This window comes from Culex quinquefasciatus, chromosome 2, assembly GCF_015732765.1.
Source record: "Culex quinquefasciatus strain JHB chromosome 2, VPISU_Cqui_1.0_pri_paternal, whole genome shotgun sequence".
In the NCBI taxonomy this organism is placed as follows: Eukaryota; Metazoa; Arthropoda; class Insecta; order Diptera; family Culicidae; genus Culex; species Culex quinquefasciatus.
In genome coordinates, this window is record NC_051862.1 from 8,068,806 (window position 1) to 8,090,298 (window position 21,493).

Below are 21,493 nucleotides of genomic sequence, written 5' to 3' on the forward strand. Positions count from 1 at the left end.
ATTTCTTGAATTTCTTGAATTCAAGAAATTCAAGAAATTCAAGAAATTCAAGAAATTCAAGAAATTCAAGAAATTCAAGAAATTCAAGAAATTCAAGAAATTCAAGAAATTCAAGAAATTCAAGAAATTCAAGAAATTCAAGAAATTCAAGAAATTCAAGAAATTCAAGAAATTCAAGAAATTCAAGAAATTCAAGAAATTCAAGAAATTCAAGAAATTCTTGAATTTCTTGAATTTCTTGAATTTCTTGAATTTCTTGAATTTCTTGAATTTCTTGAATTTCTTGAATTTCTTGAATTTCTTGAATTTCTTGAATTTCTTGAATTTCTTGAATTTCTTGAATTTCTTGAATTTCTTGAATTTCTTGAATTTCTTGAATTTCTTGAATTTCTTGAATTTCTTGAATTTCTTGAATTTCTTGAATTTCTTGAATTTCTTGAATTTCTTGAATTTCTTGAATTTATTAAATTTCTTGAATTTCTTGAATTTCTTGAATTTCTTGAATTTCTTGAATTTCTTGAATTTCTTGAATTTCTTGAATTTCTTGAATTTCTTGAATTTCTTGAATTTCTTGAATTTCTTGAATTTCTTGAATTTCTTGAATTTCTTGAATTTCTTGAATTTCTTGAATTTCTTGAATTTCTTGAATTTCTTGAATTTCTTGAATTTCTTGAATTTCTTGAATTTCTTGAATTTCTTGAATTTCTTGAATTTCTTGAATTTCTTGAATTTCTTGAATTTCTTGAATTTCTTGAATTTCTTGAATTTCTTGAATTTCTTGAATTTCTTGAATTTCTTGAATTTCTTGAATTTCTTGAATTTCTTGAATTTCTTGAATTTCTTGAAATTCTTGAATTTCTTGAATTTCTTGAATTTCTTGAATTTCTTGAATTTCTTGAATTTCTTGAATTTCTTGAATTTCTTGAATTTCTTGAATTTATTAAATTTCTTGAATTTCTGAATTTCTTGAATTTGCTGAATTTCTTGAATTTCTTGAATTTCTTGAATTTCTTGAATTTCTTGAATTTCTTGAATTTCTTGAATTTCTTGAATTTCTTAAATTTCTTGAATTTTTTGAATTTCTTGAATTTCTTGAATTTCTTGAATTTCTTGAATTTCTTGAATTTCTTGAATTTCTTGAATTTCTTGAATTTCTTGAATTTCTTGAATTTCTTGAATTTCTTGAATTTCTTGAATTTCTTGAATTTCTTGAATTTCTTGAATTTCTTGAATTTCTTGAATTTCTTGAATTTCTTGAATTTCTTGAATTTCTTGAATTTCTTGAATTTCTTGAATTTCTTGAATTTCTTGAATTTCTTGAATTTCTTGAATTTCTTGAATTTCTTGAATTTCTTGAATTTCTTGAATTTCTTGAATTTCTTGAATTTCTTGAATTTCTTGAATTTCTTGAATTTCTTGAATTTCTTGAATTTCTTGAATTTCTTGAATTTCTTGAATTTCTTGAATTTCTTGAATTTCTTGAATTTCTTGAATTTCTTGAATTTCTTGAATTTCTTGAATTTCTTGAATTTCTTGAATTTCTTGAATTTCTTGAATTTCTTGAATTTCTTGAATTTCTTGAATTTCTTGAATTTCTTGAATTTATTAAATTTCTTGAATTTCTGAATTTCTTGAATTTGCTGAATTTCTTGAATTTCTTGAATTTCTGGAATTTCTTGAATTTCTTGAATTTCTTGAATTTCTTGAATTTCTTGAATTTCTTGAATTTCTTGAATTTCTGGAATTTCTTGAATTTCTTGAATTTCTTGAATTTCTTGAATTTCTTGAATTTCTTGAATTTCTTGAATTTCTTGAATTTCTTGAATTTCTTGAATTTCTTGAATTTCTTGAATTTCTTGAATTTCTTGAATTTCTTGAATTTCTTGAATTTCTGGAATTTCTTGAATTTCTTGAATTTCTTGAATTTCTTGAATTTCTTGAATTTCTTGAATTTCTTGAATTTCTGGAATTTCTTGAATTTCTTGAATTTCTTGAATTTCTTGAATTTCTTGAATTTCTTGAATTTCTTGAATTTCTTGAATTTCTTGAATTTCTTGAATTTCTTGAATTTCTTGAATTTCTTGAATTTCTGGAATTTCTTGAATTTCTTGAATTTCTTGAATTTCTTGAATTTCTTGAATTTCTTGAATTTCTTGAATTTCTTGAATTTCTTGAATTTCTTGAATTTCTTGAATTTCTTGAATTTCTTGAATTTCTTGAATTTCTTGAATTTCTTGAATTTCTTGAATTTCTTGAATTTCTTGAATTTCTTGAATTTCTTGAATTTCTTGAATTTCTTGAATTTCTTGAATTTCTTGAATTTCTGGAATTTCTTGAATTTCTTGAATTTCTTGAATTTCTTGAATTTCTTGAATTTCTTGAATTTCTTGAATTTCTGGAATTTCTTGAATTTCTTGAATTTCTTGAATTTCTTGAATTTCTTGAATTTCTTGAATTTCTTGAATTTCTTGAATTTCTTGAATTTCTTGAATTTCTTGAATTTCTTGAATTTCTTGAATTTCTTGAATTTCTTGAATTTCTTGAATTTCTGGAATTTCTTGAATTTCTTGAATTTCTTGAATTTCTTGAATTTCTTGAATTTCTTGAATTTCTTGAATTTCTTGAATTTCTTGAATTTCTTGAATTTCTTGAATTTCTTGAATTTCTTGAATTTCTTGAATTTCTTGAATTTCTTGAATTTCTTGAATTTCTTGAATTTCTTGAATTTCTTGAATTTCTTGAATTTCTTGAATTTCTTGAATTTATTAAATTTCTTGAATTTCTTGAATTTCTTGAATTTCTTGAATTTCTTGAATTTCTTGAATTTCTTGAATTTCTTGAATTTCTTGAATTTCTTGAATTTCTTGAATTTCTTGAATTTCTTGAATTTCTTGAATTTCTTGAATTTCTTGAATTTCTTGAATTTCTTGAATTTCTTGAATTTCTTGAATTTCTTGAATTTCTTGAATTTCTTGAATTTCTTGAATTTCTTGAATTTCTTGAATTTCTTGAATTTCTTGAATTTCTTGAATTTCTTGAATTTCTGGAATTTCTTGAATTTCTTGAATTTCTTGAATTTCTTGAATTTCTTGAATTTCTTGAATTTCTTGAATTTCTTGAATTTCTTGAATTTCTTGAAATTCTTGAATTTCTTGAATTTCTTGAATTTCTTGAATTTCTTGAATTTCTTGAATTTCTTGAATTTCTTGAATTTCTTGAATTTCTTGAATTTCTTGAATTTATTAAATTTCTTGAATTTCTTGAATTTCTTGAATTTCTTGAATTTCTTGAATTTCTTGAATTTCTTGAATTTCTTGAATTTCTTGAATTTCTTGAATTTCTTGAATTTCTTGAATTTCTTGAATTTCTTGAATTTCTTGAATTTCTTGAATTTCTTGAATTTCTTGAATTTCTTGAATTTCTTGAATTTCTTGAATTTCTTGAATTTCTTGAATTTCTTGAATTTCTTGAATTTATTAAATTTCTTGAATTTCTGAATTTCTTGAATTTGCTGAATTTCTTGAATTTCTTGAATTTCTGGAATTTCTTGAATTTCTTGAATATCTTGAATTTTTAATTTTTAGTTTTTAGTTTATAGTTTATAGTTTATAGTTTATAGTTTATAGTTTATAGTTTATAGTTTATAGTTTATAGTTTATAGTTTATAGTTTATAGTTTATAGTTTATAGTTTATAGTTTATAGTTTATAGTTTATAGTTTATAGTTTATAGTTTATAGTTTATAGTTTATAGTTTATAGTTTATAGTTTATAGTTTATAGTTTATAGTTTATAGTTTATAGTTTATAGTTTATAGTTTATAGTTTATAGTTTATAGTTTATAGTTTATAGTTTATAGTTTATAGTTTATAGTTTATAGTTTATAGTTTATAGTTTATAGTTTATAGTTTATAGTTTATAGTTTATAGTTTATAGTTTATAGTTTATAGTTTTTAGTTTTTAGTTTTTAGTTTTTAGTTTTTAGTTTTTAGTTTTTAGTTTATAGTTTATAGTTTATAGTTTTTAGTTTTTAGTTTTTAGTTTTTAGTTTTTAGTTTTTAGTTTTTAGTTTATAGTTTTTAGTTTTTAGTTTTTAGTTTTTAGTTTTTAGTTTTTAGTTTTTAGTTTTTAGTTTTTAGTTTTTAGTTTTTAGTTTTTAGTTTTTAGTTTTTAGTTTTTAGTTTTTAGTTTTTAGTTTTTAGTTTTTAGTTTTTAGTTTTTAGTTTTTAGTTTTTAGTTTTTAGTTTTTAGTTTTTAGTTTTTAGTTTTTAGTTTTTAGTTTTTAGTTTTTAGTTTTTAGTTTTTAGTTTTTAGTTTTTAGTTTTTAGTTTTTAGTTTTTAGTTTTTAGTTTTTAGTTTTTAGTTTTTAGTTTTTAGTTTTTAGTTTTTAGTTTTTAGTTTTTAGTTTTTAGTTTTTAGTTTTTAGTTTTTAGTTTTTAGTTTTTAGTTTTTAGTTTTTAGTTTTTAGTTTTTAGTTTTTAGTTTTTAGTTTTTAGTTTTTAGTTTTTAGTTTTTAGTTTTTAGTTTTTAGTTTTTAGTTTTTAGTTTTTAGTTTTTAGTTTTTAGTTTTTAGTTTTTAGTTTTTAGTTTTTAGTTTTTAGTTTTTAGTTTTTAGTTTTTAGTTTTTAGTTTTTAGTTTTTAGTTTTTAGTTTTTAGTTTTTAGTTTTTAGTTTTTAGTTTTTAGTTTTTAGTTTTTAGTTTTTAGTTTTTAGTTTTTAGTTTTTAGTTTTTAGTTTTTAGTTTTTAGTTTTTAGTTTTTAGTTTTTAGTTTTTAGTTTTTAGTTTTTAGTTTTTAGTTTTTAGTTTTTAGTTTTTAGTTTTTAGTTTTTAGTTTTTAGTTTTTAGTTTTTAGTTTTTAGTTTTTAGTTTTTAGTTTTTAGTTTTTAGTTTTTAGTTTTTAGTTTTTAGTTTTTAGTTTTTAGTTTTTAGTTTTTAGTTTTTAGTTTTTAGTTTTTAGTTTTTAGTTTTTAGTTTTTAGTTTTTAGTTTTTAGTTTTTAGTTTTTAGTTTTTAGTTTTTAGTTTTTAGTTTTTAGTTTTTAGTTTTTAGTTTTTAGTTTTTAGTTTTTAGTTTTTAGTTTTTAGTTTTTAGTTTTTAGTTTTTAGTTTTTAGTTTTTAGTTTTTAGTTTTTAGTTTTTAGTTTTTAGTTTTTAGTTTTTAGTTTTTAGTTTTTAGTTTTTAGTTTTTAGTTTTTAGTTTTTAGTTTTTAGTTTTTAGTTTTTAGTTTTTAGTTTTTAGTTTTTAGTTTTTAGTTTTTAGTTTTTAGTTTTTAGTTTTTAGTTTTTAGTTTTTAGTTTTTAGTTTTTAGTTTTTAGTTTTTAGTTTTTAGTTTTTAGTTTTTAGTTTTTAGTTTTTAGTTTTTAGTTTTTAGTTTTTAGTTTTTAGTTTTTAGTTTTTAGTTTTTAGTTTTTAATTGTTTCGACAAAATATTGTTTCAATCGATCGGTTTCAATATTAATCCACTCTACGGCCACGTGGTCATCTCTCACGCTCTTTCTCCGCCTTCCGTCGAGTTCGGTTGGCGCACGGCGTCGCGCCAAAGGAAACGCATCCGACGTCGCAAACCGCGGAAAAAGAGTCATAAGTGAAATTTGAAGAGTTGCCGCGATGGGTCGAGTCGGCCTCTAATCTTAGGTTCAGTCTCGTTCCAGATTCCGTCCGCGTCAAACGTGTCTTCTCCTCTTGGTGTGGTGATCTTCCAAGAAGGTGGTCCGCTAGAGGTGTTTACCAAGGAGTTTGGGAACGGCAGTTTCCCTCGATTTGTGATTTCCAAAAGTGCCAATCATGAGCAATAACTGCTACTATCAGATCATCGTGGTGGCCACGGTTGGCATCGGATGCGGCCTGCTGAGCTGGTACCCGGCCCCGACGGATGCCGTCCGCTACGTGCCCAAGTGGAAGAAACAGGTGGGAATGGGAAAGTTTTAGCAGCGGTTGTGTGCAATTTTCTGCAACGGTTTTTCACCTTTGGCAAGTGTCATGCCCCCCTTTTGGAAACTAGAGCTAGATGCAGCGACGCCGCCTTCTGCGATGTCCAAAATGAGGAGAAACTTTGTGTGCAAAATTTATTTAAATTTGATTCACAAACGGATAAGCAACTGTGCACTGCCAAGTGACATCGAATATTTTGAAATCCAATGATCTGTGTTGGAAAATTCGACATATTTATGATTCAAGTGATGGTCTCAAAAAAAGTGGTAAACCAACAAGAACACAAAAGCCCCGTTTTTGGTCCACCACGGATTCGTTCCGACCAACTTAAGGTACGGACACAAAACGAACGACTTAAATGCCTCTCAAACCGTGAACTGGAACAGCAACAGCAGCAGTGGCACGAACCCGTTATGTAGTTATTCATTATCCATTGGCAACTGAACTAAACTGGACCAGCAATCAGACTTTTATTTGCGCTAAATATCGTGTTAATGCATTTTGAAAGATCAACAGCTTTTGGATAATATCATGGAAAGATTGACTTACACTTTGAACTTATGAAACATTAGTTAACTTTAAACATAATAAAAAGACATTTGTCTGTGAAACGATAGATGAGGGCTGACGGTGCAATTATTGGACCTCATCTGAGACAAGAATCTCTTCCAACTCTGATGGAGAGCAAACAAATACAAAATGTACTGTTAGATCTCCTCTAACTGATGTCCATTTAGGTCTCTCCTTCGTTCGTTTATTGAACTCTGTCCGTACCGGTTCTTCTGCTTTCTTATTTGTAAACAGTACAAATTCGACAAAAGTTGTTAATTGTTTTAAACAATTATCACATTCATCACATTAATCTTCAACAAATATTTTTGCAACAACAATATTTATATCAAAACTTTCTTAACAACAAAATCAAATTGCACGTTCCGTCGAACGCAGCAGTCGCGCTTTCTTTCGTGATCGCGATCATCGTAGTGTGCGCTGAATAATTATAAATTTTATGTTACCACCCCTCCCGTACGCCCGCCGCGTACCCATTCTGGGAGTGCGATTTCACTATCACTATTTTTTTTTGTGTTTGCTTCACAAACTGTTTCATAACATTTGTTTGGCTGACATTATGAAGCATTATTCAATTTTTGTTTCGACTGTTCGAGACCGAAATCGACGGGGAAGTTTGTAATTGGGGATTTCCGATGTTATGAATTGTTTTTCAAGCCTGACTTTGAGGAATTAAGTTGATTCCTAGTGTTCTGTTATAAATTTAGCATATTTTTATTATTTATGTTTAATTAATAATATTCAATAAATTATTCTCTAGAATTAATTTTGAAAGAAAATGTAAACAAAACATAGAACATTATTACGTTACAATTCAATTTATTTTTAAATATTAATATTCAATTTTTTTTTATTTTTCGATACCTAGATTATCCAAAGCTTCGATTCATGTTATCATAAAGTGGATTTTATGTAGAATAACATCTAATCATGTTTTAATCAAGACTATAGATTAATAATTTTAAGATATTTATGTTTTTTCTTCTTACTTCTTACTCACAAATTAAACTTTCATTCCAAGCAAATTAAAACAAGTAGATTAAATCGGCTAAAAACTGCAAAAATAAATGGAATCATTTGCAACGAAGCATATTCAAATCATCCAAAATAAACGCTTTACAACCCAACGACGAGGTTCGATTTAAAAATTTGCCAAAAATCATTTTTGGCAAATTTTGGGTTTTGAAATGCTTTGGAATGGAGAACTAGGGTATTTTAACCATTAGTGGACCCCCTAGTAGAGCCGAAGCATATTTTTCACAAATTTTCAATATTTTAAGCACTTTTTCATAACCCTTTGTACAAAACAATGAAATCTGAAGTCTTTTGAACAATTTTGACTATTTGTTTCATCAGTTATTTGTTTTTGAGCAGAAAAATAGCCATTTGAAAAAAAAAGTTTTTTTTGCCTGTTATGGACCCCCTTTTCCTATAGTGGACCCGGGTTCATAATCCGATTGTGGACCCGGGTCCACTATTGGCAAACTGTTATTTTTATATCAAATTTAACCGATATTTGATGTTTTGATGCATGGTGTAGGTCTAATGATAGATATAATAAATAAAAGATGGATTCTGCTCACTTTTCATCATAAACAAATATGTTTTGTTCACAAATTTGGCTTTAAACAACAAAAAAACTTAAAAGACATTTAAACACATTTAATTCCGCAAAAGATCAGAGAAAACGTTTCAAATACCACTGTAAACATAAAAATATTAAAAAAAGTAATTTTGATGCAATTTTTTCCATATTAATTACATAAATGGTTGACCGAAACTAAACAATAGTTTTGTTTACAGTTGCTGATAAAACCACACATGTTTACATAAAAAAAAGTTTTGTTATTGATTTATTATTATAAAATATCATTTCAAACTACAATTATGATGCTTCAGTTAAGTACAATTAACTATAGTTTTGATTAATTATAAATTCTTACGGCTTCAGCGTTTTTGGTACATTTAACATGATAACATCTATATTTATATTCATAATTGAAAAAAATGTGCGTTTAGGTTAATAACAACAAGCATTAATTGTATGTTTAAGAGAAACTTTTGCTTGAATACACAGTTTTCTTCATTTTTGAAAGTTAAATTAACAGGGGTCCACTTTTGGAAAAGTTTGGGTTTTCGTTGTCCTATATTGAACACCCTCTAATTTTTGCTCGAAAATGAGCAGTTCTTCGCTTTATTTTAGTAAAGTTCCTTAAACTTACATTATTTCGACTTGCTGAAGTTAAATAATCAGTCAAAAAATGATTGGATAGGTAATTCAATCATAAAATATAAATGCAGTTTTGTTGTGAAAATGCTAGTGGCAATGGCTGATTTCAGATGTCGAACTCAAAACACTTATTTTGGTGAAAAGAACAATTCGATTTCAGTCAACATTGTTTTAAATTATGCTGAACATGCCAAATAAAAGATTTGTAATCAAAAACGCGCTTGAAATTGTGATTTTATTGAATTTTCATCAAAAACCCTTCAGAGGGTCCACTATAGGAATGGGGTCCACTAATGGATAACGTACCCTATTATTATTTAGAAATTTGATTTATTTTGCCAATGTTATAAAAAGTGTCATTTTTACAGGAGAAACATTGATTGTATTTTGAATAACATTATTAATGTTTGAATTCAAAATAAGTATTCTGTATTTTTTTTATGTTCAACATAATGTAGTGACACGCTTTGTTTTGACTTTTATAAGCTTATGATTATATTTTATATAAAAAATCGAAAAAATTACAGGAAAAACATAAAAAATAGTAAAGATAATGATTGGTTATTAAATAGCCAAAAACAAACAGAAACTAAACAAGATAAATGCCAATAAAAAAAATTTTACAAAATAGATTTTTCTATCCCAACATTCTTTTTTAAATTGATAATAATAAGGGGGGGGCCCTTCAAAGTTGGCCTGAATAATCAGGGTGCAAAAAAAATATTTTTTCGAAAAACTTCAATATTTTAATGAAAATTAAAGTTTAATCAACTGAAACCCAGTTAAAATGCATTTCCCGTGTTTATAATCATATTTAGCATGTTTGAACTCCTTTGAACACATTTTAAATTTTCATGAAATACCAATCTACAGTCCCACGATTTTTTTTTATTTTTGGGAAAAAAAATCCGTCAATACCTCGATATTTTCAAAACTAATGATTGGAAAGCAGCTCTGCACCTGTAAAATGCATTTTAAAACACTTTTTTCATCCAAATGTTAAAACCTAGCTCAATGTTTATATTTTTCAATTTTTTTTATGGACAATTGTCCACGAGGGGGGAGGGTGGGGGGTTGAGATTACCAAAAAAAGTGTCCACGTGGTTTGTGGATGGTCCCCAATTGAAAAGCGTGAAATAAATTTATTGAAGAATTGGAAGGAAAATAAACATTTAAACAAAAATGTTGCAACATTTTCCAAGAAACTGATGATATGAATACCTATATGACGTAAAAGAGATTTAGTCGAATAAATCGAAAACTTCAAGTTATCACAAAGGGTATAGTTGCAGTTTCCCTTCTACCAAACATTATTTCTTCTTCTATGAATTTTGTCCTTGGAATAGATTTTGAAAAATTTTCAAAAGGTTTAAAAAATTCAAGTTTTAGAAATACTTATGGTTAGACAAGACTGTTAAATCTCCTTTGTGTTTGGAATTCAATAAAATGCCAAATAGATTTAAAAAGAAGCTAAACAGAGTCAATTTTAAAGCTTTTTCAAATCAAATTAATAAAAAATAAGACAATCTCAAAAGAAAGCTTACACTTACCTATTCTTTTATATTAGTTACTTTTTTATACCAGATACAAGATAAAACTTGTTTTGCAATGCCTATTAATAGCTAATTTATATCTCAATCTTAATCTTTACCTTGAAAGATAACGTCATGTTTAGAACCATCTTTCATGACTAAAAAGAACAAAAATAAATTAGAAGGTTAATCTATTAGAATCACGTAAAAATTGGAAAAGAAAATATGGTATGATAACAACTGTTGATAAAATTTAAAATTAAGTGTAGAAAAGTACTGTAATTTAAACATAACATGATCATGATTATTTGAACATTTTTCACGATCCATCAAATTTGGTCTGGCGATAAAATACCAAGCATTATTGCGTAGAATAAAATGGCACAAATAAATTATCAAATTAAAATAGAAAATATATTTTAATAGAAAACTATTTAAAATGCACTTTCCATTCGACCAATTTATCATAAGTGATGTGTCGATAAGCAAAAATAAATCGAAAAGGAGCTTCAAAGTGTTTTGGAAATTTGATGGTGTTTTGGAAATTTGATGATGGCATTAGTAAAAAATATTGGAGTTCTCTTTTTGGAATGTCCAATGAAACAATCTTTGAATTTGGTTGTTTTTCAACACACAAAAAAAAAATAAACACAATAATAAAAAATAAGGCACTCAAATTAAATTAATTTTGAGTCATATTCTTAAACTGTTTGTATCTCTCTATGCTCAATGTTAAATTACCAATTTCCCACCCACCAGGCCTGCGAGATCCCATCCTCCCAGAACGAGTACTCCCACTACGTGTGCGACGACAACGGCGACGTCAAGTGCCTGCCCGGGTGGACCGGTGACCTGTGCGACGTCCCCATCTGCAAGAAGGGCTGCGACCCGCTGAACGGCTACTGCAAACGGCCCGGCGAGTGCCGCTGCAAGCTCGGCTTCTACGGGGACAACTGTAACCGGTGCATTCCGCTGCCCGGTTGCCAACACGGCGGCTGCCAGGTCTCGTTCGAGTGCGTGTGCCACAAGGGCTGGGACGGAATCTTCTGCTCGGAACGTGGGTGTCATTGGAATTTTGATGAGAATTGGTGAATAAATTTGGATTTATTTTCAGCAATGTGCCGCGAAGATTGCCACCCGTCTCGCGGATATTGCGAGAAGCCCGGAGAGTGCCGGTGTCGTCTCGGATGGTCCGGGCCGACGTGCCGCGAGTGCCAGGTTCTGCCCGGATGTATGCACGGAACGTGCTCGAAGCCGCTGGAGTGCAAGTGCCTACCAGGATGGACGGGAATTCTCTGTCAAACGCGTAAGTGCTTAGCGGAGACGCAAACCTTGTCGAGTTTAAACATCGCTAGCGGAATGTGTTGACGGAAGTTTGTATTATTTTTCAGCGATTTGCGCGCCCAACTGCAACCGCGAGCACGGTTATTGTCGTCGGCCGGGAGAGTGCCGTTGCCGAATGGGATGGATGGGACAGGAGTGCTCCAAGTGTCATCCGTATCCGGGCTGTGTCAACGGGGATTGTCGACGTCCGTGGGAATGCAACTGCAAGCCGGGCTGGGGAGGAATGCTGTGCGATGAGAAGCTGACCTATTGCGAGCAGAACCCAAACACGTGTCAAAATGGCGGCAAATGTACGTCGCTGATCAAGGATGATGGGTACTTTAGGTGCGAGTGTCCTTCCGGCTTCCGGGGCAAGAATTGTGAGGTTATGCCACCGTCGATGACGAGTTCGACGACGACTACGGTGGCCACGACCAGTGTGGCGGAAGTGACCACGCCGGAGGATGTCAGCCAGGAGCAGGAACAGATGACCAGCTTAAGGATTCAGATGGGCAACGTGACGACGCAGTTTCCGGGAGAGGATTACTTGAACGAGGAGTTCAGCGCGGAAGAGATTGACAATGAGACGTGAGCCGGCTGTTTGATCGAGACGCAGCATTTAAACAGTATTTATAAAAAATTCAATTAACTTATTTATTTATTTCAACAATAAATTATTCCACAATCCGACTTAACTTGCTAATTTGGAAGACTTTCCAACAATTCCACAACCATGCGATTGCTTTCCAGAATATCAGTCTTTTCCGATCCCTTCTTCGTTTTGAACGATCTGGTCTTTGAGTGACCAAAATTGAAGTTTTTGGTGTTCTTCCCGACGCTTGACTCCACAACCGGTTCTACCTCCATTTCTCCCGAATCTGCCCGCTGCTTCGGCTGCTTCTTCTGAGCGTGAACTTGCTTATCGAACCGGAAGTCGTGCGGGAACTTGTGCTCCCGGATGCAGTGATCTCGACGTTCCGCCGGATCTTTACTCCGGTGAGGGCATTCATCCAGGAAGCATGCAAACTAAAACTAAAATAATTATTTCTAATTTAAAAAAAAATAAAATTATTGAATTACCATCGGCTTCTTTCCGGCCGCCACCTGAGCCGCAAAGTAGGAATCGTGACTCTCAGACAAATGCAGATCCAGCAAGTGCGCATTCGGCAGCGTCTTCTTGCACTCCCCACAGGAATACCGGTGCAGCGAGTTGTAGTGGCACTCGTAGTCCTGCACGGACGCGCAGCTGTACCGGCAATCCGGAACGTTGCAGACAATTTTTCTACCCAAAAAAATACCAAAATCTCTCAAAAAGGCACAAAACCACCAATTCTTCCCTCTTTTTTACTCACATTTCATCCTTTTCCACCGGGTCACACTTGCTCACGTCGCTGACGACGCCTAGTTTGACGAACTTCTTCAGGTAAAAGTTTCCCTCGGTGAAGAAATCGTCCCCTCTGTCCCGGAAGCCCGTTCCGAAGCGATCCAGCAGGGTTAGGAACGTTTCCGGTGCGGTGAAGGTGGCCGCGGACATGGTCGTATAATATTTGCGCGCGATGGTGGTCCAAATAGGCCGGGTTTTGTTTTTGTTAACGTTTTGTATCGACGTTCTTATAGGAAAGTATCGACGAAAACGCTATGGAGTACCGTCACAAGCGTCACAGAAGTTGCGGGTACCGGACAAAAGATGGCGGTGGTTTCAATGAGAAATTAGAGGTCTGAGTCGATAAAGAAAATCAAATTGGAATGATATTTTATTGCGTTATTATTTTCCAATGAGATTTTAGTTGTTCAAAAAAATTACTCGAAGAGCGAATCGATGGTTAGTTCTAATTTTCCCAAAACTATTATTATTTTGTCAATGTGTCTAGAAAATGCTTCAAAAACACACAATTGCAATTTATGTTTTAAAAATTGTGAATTTCCTACGATTTGAGTGCAATTTATTTTTGTTGTAAGTTAAAATACTAATGGAAAAAATATATATTATTCGAGTCATTTTACATCAAATGTCCTATTCAAAAATCTTATCGAAATATACTAAAAATCTATTTGGAGAATTGAATTTTTGATTTTTTTTTAATATACAGAAGCTTTAGAAAAGCTTTTTTTTCATTTCCCTTTTCAATGCATATTTGAGCAAAAACCGTGGCAAAAACACAGTTTTAGTTTATTTTCGGTTGATATATTCTCTATGATTTCGGAAATCGACATTTCTTTGTATTTTTTTATTTAGACGAAACAAACAAGTCTCCATACAATTCTGGGGGCTGATCATACAAAATAGGTATGTAAATGTATAAATTCTGTATATTTCTGGCTCGAAAGGGTTAAAAGGGATTTTCTGATTGATTTATTGTCTTCGACAAAGTTAAATTTCCCAAGAGTTTCATTTTTAGTTTTAAAAAAAATTATACACTCAAAAAAATGAGTTCGCGTAAACGTGAACAGTGTTCATGTCACCGAGAACCAGGAAGAAAACTATTCAACTTTTATAGTGCATTGCACCATGAAAGTGAACAGTTTTCTTCCTGGTTCCCGTTGGCATGAACTCTGTTCACGTTTACGTGAACTCATTTTTTTAGTGTATATTTTAGGGGACTAAAAAGACATTCATAAAGCGTGATGGTGCAAAATCTGGTTTAAGAGATATAAGGCCGATGCAAATATTTTTCAAAGTTTATGTCGTCCCCCCCCCCCCCCTTCAGAATTGATCTGAAAAATCAGGGGCAAAAAAAATATTTTTTCAAAAAACTTCAAAATTTCCATGAAAATAGAAGTCTAATCAACTGAAAACATACTAAAATGCATTTTTCTGCATTGATAACCATATGTAGCATGTTTGGGCTTGTTTAAAAATGTTTTGAATTATAATGAAATTCCAATGTACAGCACCGCAAAAATTTTATTTTTCGCAAAAAATATTTTTTTCGTGAATACTTAGAAATATTGGAAACTAATGATGGCAAAACAACTGGACAGGAGTATAATGCATTTTAAAACACGTTTTTCATTAAAATGTTGAAACCATGGCTCGTAATTTCAATTTTTATTCTTTTTTTTATTTTTGCCCCCTTCGACTTTGGTCAGAGTCGAGGGACATAAACTTCAAAAAATATTTGCAACGGCCTAAATTTTTGAAAAATTTTTTTTTGTAAAAATCGAAAACCTATCCAGGTTTATAAGCGAAAATGGCGTTCGAAAGGTGAACGCGCGAAATGTCAAAATCACGCAGTGGTACCAATATTACGAAAAAAGAGTGCCATGGCATGTCAGCCACATTTTTTTTCTAATGTTGGTACCACTGCGTGATTTTGACATTTCGGACGTTCACCATTCGAACGCCATCTTCGCTTGAAAACATGGATACAAAAAAAAAATTAAAACAATAATTATAATGAAACGTTGTCCTCGACTGTATTACACAATTAGGTTGTTTTTCGGCTCAGCAGTCAGAGACAAATTCAAAAACTTGTAGTTTTTTCTTTTTTATTCCGACGTTTCGACGCGATATGCGGTTTTCTAATCCCCTGAAGAAGACCGCATATCTCGTCGAAACGTCGGAATAAAAAAGAAAAAACTACAAGTTTTTGAATTTGTCTCTGACTGCTGAGCCGAAAAACAACCTAATAGTTATAATAATTATAAAAATTTCAAATCTTGCTTTACTTATAAAAAGACTTATAAAAAATTGTCAAAATTTCTTAATTTGAACAAAATTGTACAATTTTTAAAATATTTTTTTGAAAAGATCATAAATTTTTTAAAAAGTTTTATCTTTTAACATTGGAAATCGGACAAATAGTTTCCGAGATATAATCAGTAAAAAATTACAGGTGACACTTACAAAAAATCTTTTTCATCGATTATATTTTTTGTGAGGATGTATTTCAAAAATTAATTTTCAGATTTCTAAAATTCTAGAGAGATAATCGTAGGAAATTTTCTAAGCCTTTAAAAAATCTATTGTTTTTCAGAGACGTATTATTAAAATGCAAAACAAAAACAAAAAACCAAAAAGCAAAAAACTTGAAAACGTTACAATATATAAAAAAAAATAAAGTTGTTTTCAATTTTGCTTTAAACAAGGGTTTTCTGTTTTTTTTTGATTTTATGTCCTGGTTTTCGATATTTTTCAAAAAACATACAAAAAATCGAAAATTAAAAAACAGGTTTTTTGGAAAAATAACTTTTAATTATAAAAAGTTAAATTTAAAAAAAAATGTTACTTTTTTACTTGTACCTACATTTTTCGAGAAGTGCTTATCATAACATAAAACTTTGTCGAAAATACCCAGATAGAAAATCATGAAATTTACAAATGCAAATATACATTTTAAAAGGGATTAATTGTCCATTACGTTTTAAAGTCTTTTCGAAAATAAATACAGACGATGCAAATATTTTCTGAAATTTATATTTCTTGATTCTTGCTGAAATCAAGAAAGAGAAGAGCCAAAAATAGAAAAAAATAATAATTTAAAGATTCAAATAACGAAAAGATTTTTTTTTACTTTTAGCTATTCTGTATACAAAAGTTTCAAAAAATTCAAATAAATTTGAACGGACCCAATCACGCCTCACGTCTGCTTTCATTGAATTTTTGATGTTTTAAAAAAAATCTCCTGATATTTGCTCACGGCCTAAGATACTGTAAACCGTACACGGCCTAAGATACTGTAAATCGTTGATTTACTTACACTTATTTCGTGGGAACATAAATTGCCTATGGACTTTGCTGAAGACAGCAAATCGATCACAAAACATAAATTGAACGAAACATTCAAATTGAGTTTTTTGCCTGACTTGGATCATTTTTCAACAAAAATGTTAATAGCCATCTGACACTCACGTTGGACGATCGTTTTCCGACTTGATGCAATGCTATATTTTTTAATGTTCTGGTTGACTCACAAATATACAATACATTTTAAATATTTTTTCTTTAGCATTTTTTGTTCTTTGCATCACAAGCAGAATAGCACCCAAAACCCCCCTCTCAGAATGCATGAATCATTTTCCCTCCCGGGAAGGAGCAAAACTTTTCTTTGTGACTCAAATCCCCGTGTCGCATCGTTTCACTAAATTAGCGATCCAACAAGTGATCATATGCGCGCGGGTAATAAATTGCAAGAAGAGGAAGCAAAACGATCAGAATCAAAACAGAGCAAAAGCTTGAACACAGCGTGCAACCATAAAACGCAATATCTCAACAAAAAAAAACGAAGGAAGAGATTCTCTCACCCGCAGTCAGATGATGAACTTAAGAGTCGAGAGGAAGAAAAGATAGACAAGACACGATGCTGATCTCCGTTGAGCGATGAATCATAGCCACAACGCGATCGTTTCGCGTATTTTACACTCTTGAAACCTGTGCGGAAGATCATTAAGGCTTCTTTTGGAGCACTCCGAGAATGAAACTATAATTTATGGTTACAACCTATGACTAGCGTTAAGGGTGAGATGCTCTAAAATCACCTTAAAATAAGAATTTTAAGGAATCACATTAAATCTATTCCAAACTCGCTACCGCTTACCCTACTAGATTGGATACTTAATTACCGTTGGCTGATTGCTATTTCGGAGGGAAAAACTGAAAAGAGTTAAGCTTTGGAGGGAATCATCGTGGTCGGCTGGCTGTAAAAGGTGGATCGCGAGGTGTGTCATGACCATTAGTAGGAAGTGGCGCGCTTAGTCAGCCCGAGTTTGGATTGGGAATACAGAATAATGTGAATTTGGCAAACGCCATAAATCAGGTAGGGTTGGAATTGTACCATATAAATGTTCGTGACTTTTTAATTGACTTCATCTTAGATTATACAGATTTATTTTAATGTTGATCATTTTATATTAAATAAATAGAGAAAACTTTTAATGAGGCAGGAACGAAGTAAAGATTTTTTTTAATAATTAGATCAGGGCTGTGGAGTTGGAGTCGGAGTCGGAGCCGGAGTCGGTGGAGTCGGGTCTTTTTGGGGACCTGGAGTCGGAGTCGGAGTCGGAGTCGTCAAAACTCGAACAGCTGGAGTCGGAGTCGGCTAAATTTTAAGAGCTGGAGTCGGAGTCGGAGTCGGAGCCGAAGTTTTCTGATAACCCGGAGTCGGAGCCGGAGTTATTTTAAATTCAACAAAAAATATGTTTTTTTTTATTGTTCAGTATTTACTATATAACATATAATTTACAAAACTTCTTATGTTTTTAATTGTTTTTTACGCTATTTTTTAATTTTTTTAGAGATTTATCAGATGCCATTATGTTTTTGAAGCTTTTTATTGTGATTGGAAAGCTCTAATTGTGTTATTTCACTATAATCACTAAATGATAACCTCTTACCCAAATATGTAGTATAATAATTAAAAAAAATATATAAAAAGTATTGGTTATGTAGTCAGACATATCCAATTGATTCTTGACTGCTTCCTTTTGCCTATATTTATGTGCCCTATCAATTCAAATTTGACCAAAATTCATCCAGTTCTTTCTGAATAAAGAACACACACAGTCATCTATTACCCCGATAGCGAATGTCTTGGAGGTTTTAAGTTACTGTTTTTGGAAATCGAAAAAGAGTCACTGACAGTTTACCCTCTGTAACAAATAATCAACGATGATAACAATCTCTTACTTGAAACTCAACATGCGCATTTTGTTTATAACTGAGTACAAGAAAATCAAAACGTTGCATTTAAAATAATTGAAACTAACAAAAAATATCAAAAGAAATTGCAACTAATTTTGAAATAATCATTGAATGTTGATCAAATCAAAATGTTAAAGTGATTTAAACTATTTCGATATCGTTGCAAATTATCGTTGAACAAATCTCAAGACTTCAGTACAAAAATGAACTAATAAAAAAATGTATAGAAGAAAATGTAGGATTTTAATTTATTTTTCAAATATTATTAAAAAAATGAAATCAAAATATTATCAACCCGTCCCACGCCAATATGACGGAAGGTGATTATCATTGCAAATCAATGTACCTTAAAAAATGAAATACTTGTGACCTAGAAAATATTTTACTTGTGGATATTTGTTTTTTTATTATATTTTAAGTTTTTTCATATATTTTGATGGACGCTCAAGATCATTCATAAAGCTTCGTTTTAGATGAAAATTCACGAAGTATCGTGCGCCTCCTTTTTGATGTATATTAATTTTTAAAATAAAAATAAATTAAACAATTCCAGGGTAAAATATGTTCCTTGTCACAGATATTTGAAAGGACCTCTTAAGCGTCCTTTCCACGAAGAAATTGTTCAGATACATCGATTTGCAATAATAATCTCCTTCAGCCATGACGTAATGTCCATGTACGTCTTAAAAAAAAAAACAAAAAAAAATGTTTAAAATTCGTTTAAAATTGTCTTTCAAAAACTAGGTGCCTGTTACTGTGCTTCTGATAAATGTCAGCCTGAAAAAGAGCAAATTGAATTTTAATGTTCAATTAAGGCCAGGTTTCTTTTAATTATTCATTCAAAAATAACAATTTAATATTTAAATTTATTAGCTTTGAATACATTATTTGCAAATTTGAGGTTAAGCAAATAAATCCAAATTTACTTACAAAACTGTTCTTCTCAAATGCCTCTAAAACTGAAGATATTTTTTGATTTCTGTTTCCGTAACGTATAAAACTTGTAACCTAGAAACTTTTTTTTCGTTTTGTGATTCAAACTTTTTTTCTTGAGAAAAACATGACGCTTAGAGAGTATTTAAATAATCCTATTTATCATTGTTTTAAAAATAATTAACTAACAATAGTTGACTAACTTTTGAAACATATAAAAATATGTGGAGTCGGAGTCGGAACCAACCATTTGTTGAAAGCTGGAGTCGGAGTCGGAGTCGGAGTCGGCTAGAGTTGGTAGGCCGGAGTCGGAGTCGGAGTCGGAGCCAACCATTTGTTGAAAGCCGGAGCCGGAGTCGGAGTCGGAGTCGGCTAGTCTGAGAAAGCCGGAGTCGGAGTCGGAGTCGGAGTCGTTTGAAATATGACCCGACTCCGCAGCCCTGAATTAGATAACAAAGTACAGCATACACAAATATTATTGTGTACGCTGAAAATTTATAAAATCATGTTCAATTCTTTGAATTTCCAATCGATATACCTTGAAAGACTCCACATCAATTTATTTTCCCTAAAAGAGCATTCAGCTAGCAAAATCTAAACCTGGAAATATGTACCCTTCCGCAAAGGCTTGTGAATCGATCTCAGTTGAAAGGTTCTCCAAATCTCTGAATTGCAAATGTAACATTCTGTATCAGAACTGCTTAAATCTAATAAAAACACTTATTGAATTGACTCCACATACGCATTGACATGTTTTGTCAATATTTCACAGTTTTATAACTTTCTTTGAAATGTCCCCAAAACAAAGCAAAAATTACCGTGTAATCAAAAATAGATAACTAACGAATACAAATTTGATTATTACAATGCTGAACTCGGAGTATTTAATCAGGAAAATACTAAATACCCTATGAGATTTCCAAAAAATTTTAAATGCTCTTACCCGGTTAAACTTTTGCATTTTTGACATTGTCGCAATCAGACTGTAGAATAAATTTTCACAAACATTTTTAGCTTTGGCCAATATAAGCTTAGATATGCGCCATTTCTTTTTTTTTCATTTTTTACGACTAGTATTACTTTCTCAGACGATTCTTTTTATTAATTTTATATTTTCCGTGTTATAGAGGTCATTTTGAGCAACTTTTGTTCTACAAAAAAAAAATACTTCTCTTATTGTATGTTTTTCTTGTTTAATTTTATTTTTTTTTTACTTGCATTTATCTTGTTTAGTTTATTTTTGTTTCTAATAGTAATTATTTGGCTGATTCCACCAACTATTTATTTTTTCACGTTTTTACAGCCACCTTTTCAATGTTTTGCTTATTTTTCACCTTTTCTACTATACAATGAAATATTTAAAAAATATTAGTGAAAACACACAGCCTAAGTTGACCCCAGCTAAAAATATATATTTCAAAACATTTGCAATGTCACATAAAAAGTCTAACTGACAACCCTAGAATATTCTTAAATTTGAAGAGTTCTGCTTTCCAATGATTTTTAAAGATCAAGAATTGGTAGAAAATTTGTTTTTTTTTTGCGAATGCCTAGAGGCGGGGCTGGGTTGTGAGGGTTAAAACTTACAAATATGTAAAGTTGATTTGAAACTTGATAATAATTTGTTATACAAAATTGTTTTGACGGATCAGAACATCTAAGTAGGTAGTGCCTATACTGCCCATAATTGAAAATTCGGCTATTATGCCAAATCAAGTATTCCGAGAAAACCGCATTTTAGTGTTTGTCACCTAATCTCAATCAAGGCAATTTTCCATAAGAGCAGCATCATTATTTTTTCAGAATATGCGTTGAAACATCCTCTACCACGTGGTGCTAATAACTCATTTTTGACAAAAATGGATATTAGCCGTTTTTTCAATGGTGGGCAGTATTGTATAATACAATTATTTTGGAGAAAGGCGTTCTTTCAAACATACGGAATTGAATATATCGCAGTGAATAATGAACAAATGCAGATATTGTATTTTAAAACTTGTTTAGTAAACTTTTTCCCACAGTCTGATTGCATCGATAATGTCTGAAATGTTAAAGTGAAATCGACGCTTTAAATATATTACATGTTACTATAAAAAAATCATAAAAAAATACAATATCCAAATATTTTGATTCTGTTTAAAGTTTGTTAACAAGTTTTCATGCGAAATTCTAAAGGAATGTCAGACATTATTCAAATCCATTCAAAATTCGCCAAGCTTTTCGTTTGCAAATTTTGTTTTAGTTTAAAGACATATTTTTATTGAGATTTGTTAAGAACCTAAAGTAATTTAAATTTTACATGATTATGTTAAGGGACTATCCATAAACCACGTGGA

The 21,493-nt window shown here is 30.6% G+C and overlaps 2 protein-coding genes across 2 annotated transcripts; one reads left to right on the forward strand and one right to left on the reverse strand.

Moving 5' to 3' along the window:
• The first annotated feature begins 5,614 nt into the window (after positions 1-5,614).
• LOC6049230 (delta-like protein 1) lies at positions 5,615-12,274 on the forward strand. The gene is made up of 4 exons (XM_001865992.2): positions 5,615-5,905; positions 11,021-11,318; positions 11,376-11,567; positions 11,653-12,274. Exons 1-4 carry the CDS (start codon positions 5,783-5,785, stop codon positions 12,174-12,176), a joined length of 1,137 nt encoding a protein of 378 aa, XP_001866027.2. The 5' UTR covers positions 5,615-5,782; the 3' UTR covers positions 12,177-12,274.
• LOC6049228 (protein lethal(2)k10201) lies at positions 12,214-13,167 on the reverse strand. Its single transcript, XM_001865991.2, has 3 exons — positions 12,937-13,167; positions 12,665-12,866; positions 12,214-12,610 (listed from the first exon to the last, which is right to left on the reverse strand). Exons 1-3 carry the CDS (start codon positions 13,116-13,118, stop codon positions 12,284-12,286), a joined length of 711 nt encoding a protein of 236 aa, XP_001866026.2. The 5' UTR covers positions 13,119-13,167; the 3' UTR covers positions 12,214-12,283.
• Between the last annotated feature and the right edge of the window lie 8,326 nt (positions 13,168-21,493).

What these genes read in the sequence shown, in the direction of transcription:
- LOC6049230 (XM_001865992.2), top strand. Translation starts at nt 5,783, where the DNA reads ATGAGCAATAACTGCTACTATCAGATCATCGTGGTGGCCACGGTTGGC. An exon ending in TGCCCAAGTGGAAGAAACAG is followed by an intron (nt 5,906 to 11,020) that starts GTGGGAATGGGA and finishes CCCACCCACCAG; the next exon opens with GCCTGCGAGATCCCATCCTC. An exon ending in GGGAATTCTCTGTCAAACGC is followed by an intron (nt 11,568 to 11,652) that starts GTAAGTGCTTAG and finishes ATTATTTTTCAG; the next exon opens with CGATTTGCGCGCCCAACTGC.
- LOC6049228 (XM_001865991.2), bottom strand. Translation starts at nt 13,118, where the DNA reads ATGTCCGCGGCCACCTTCACCGCACCGGAAACGTTCCTAACCCTGCTG. An exon ending in CCGGTGGAAAAGGATGAAAT is followed by an intron (nt 12,867 to 12,936) that starts GTGAGTAAAAAA and finishes TTTTTTGGGTAG; the next exon opens with AAAAATTGTCTGCAACGTTC. An exon ending in CGGCCGGAAAGAAGCCGATG is followed by an intron (nt 12,611 to 12,664) that starts GTAATTCAATAA and finishes TTTTAGTTTTAG; the next exon opens with TTTGCATGCTTCCTGGATGA.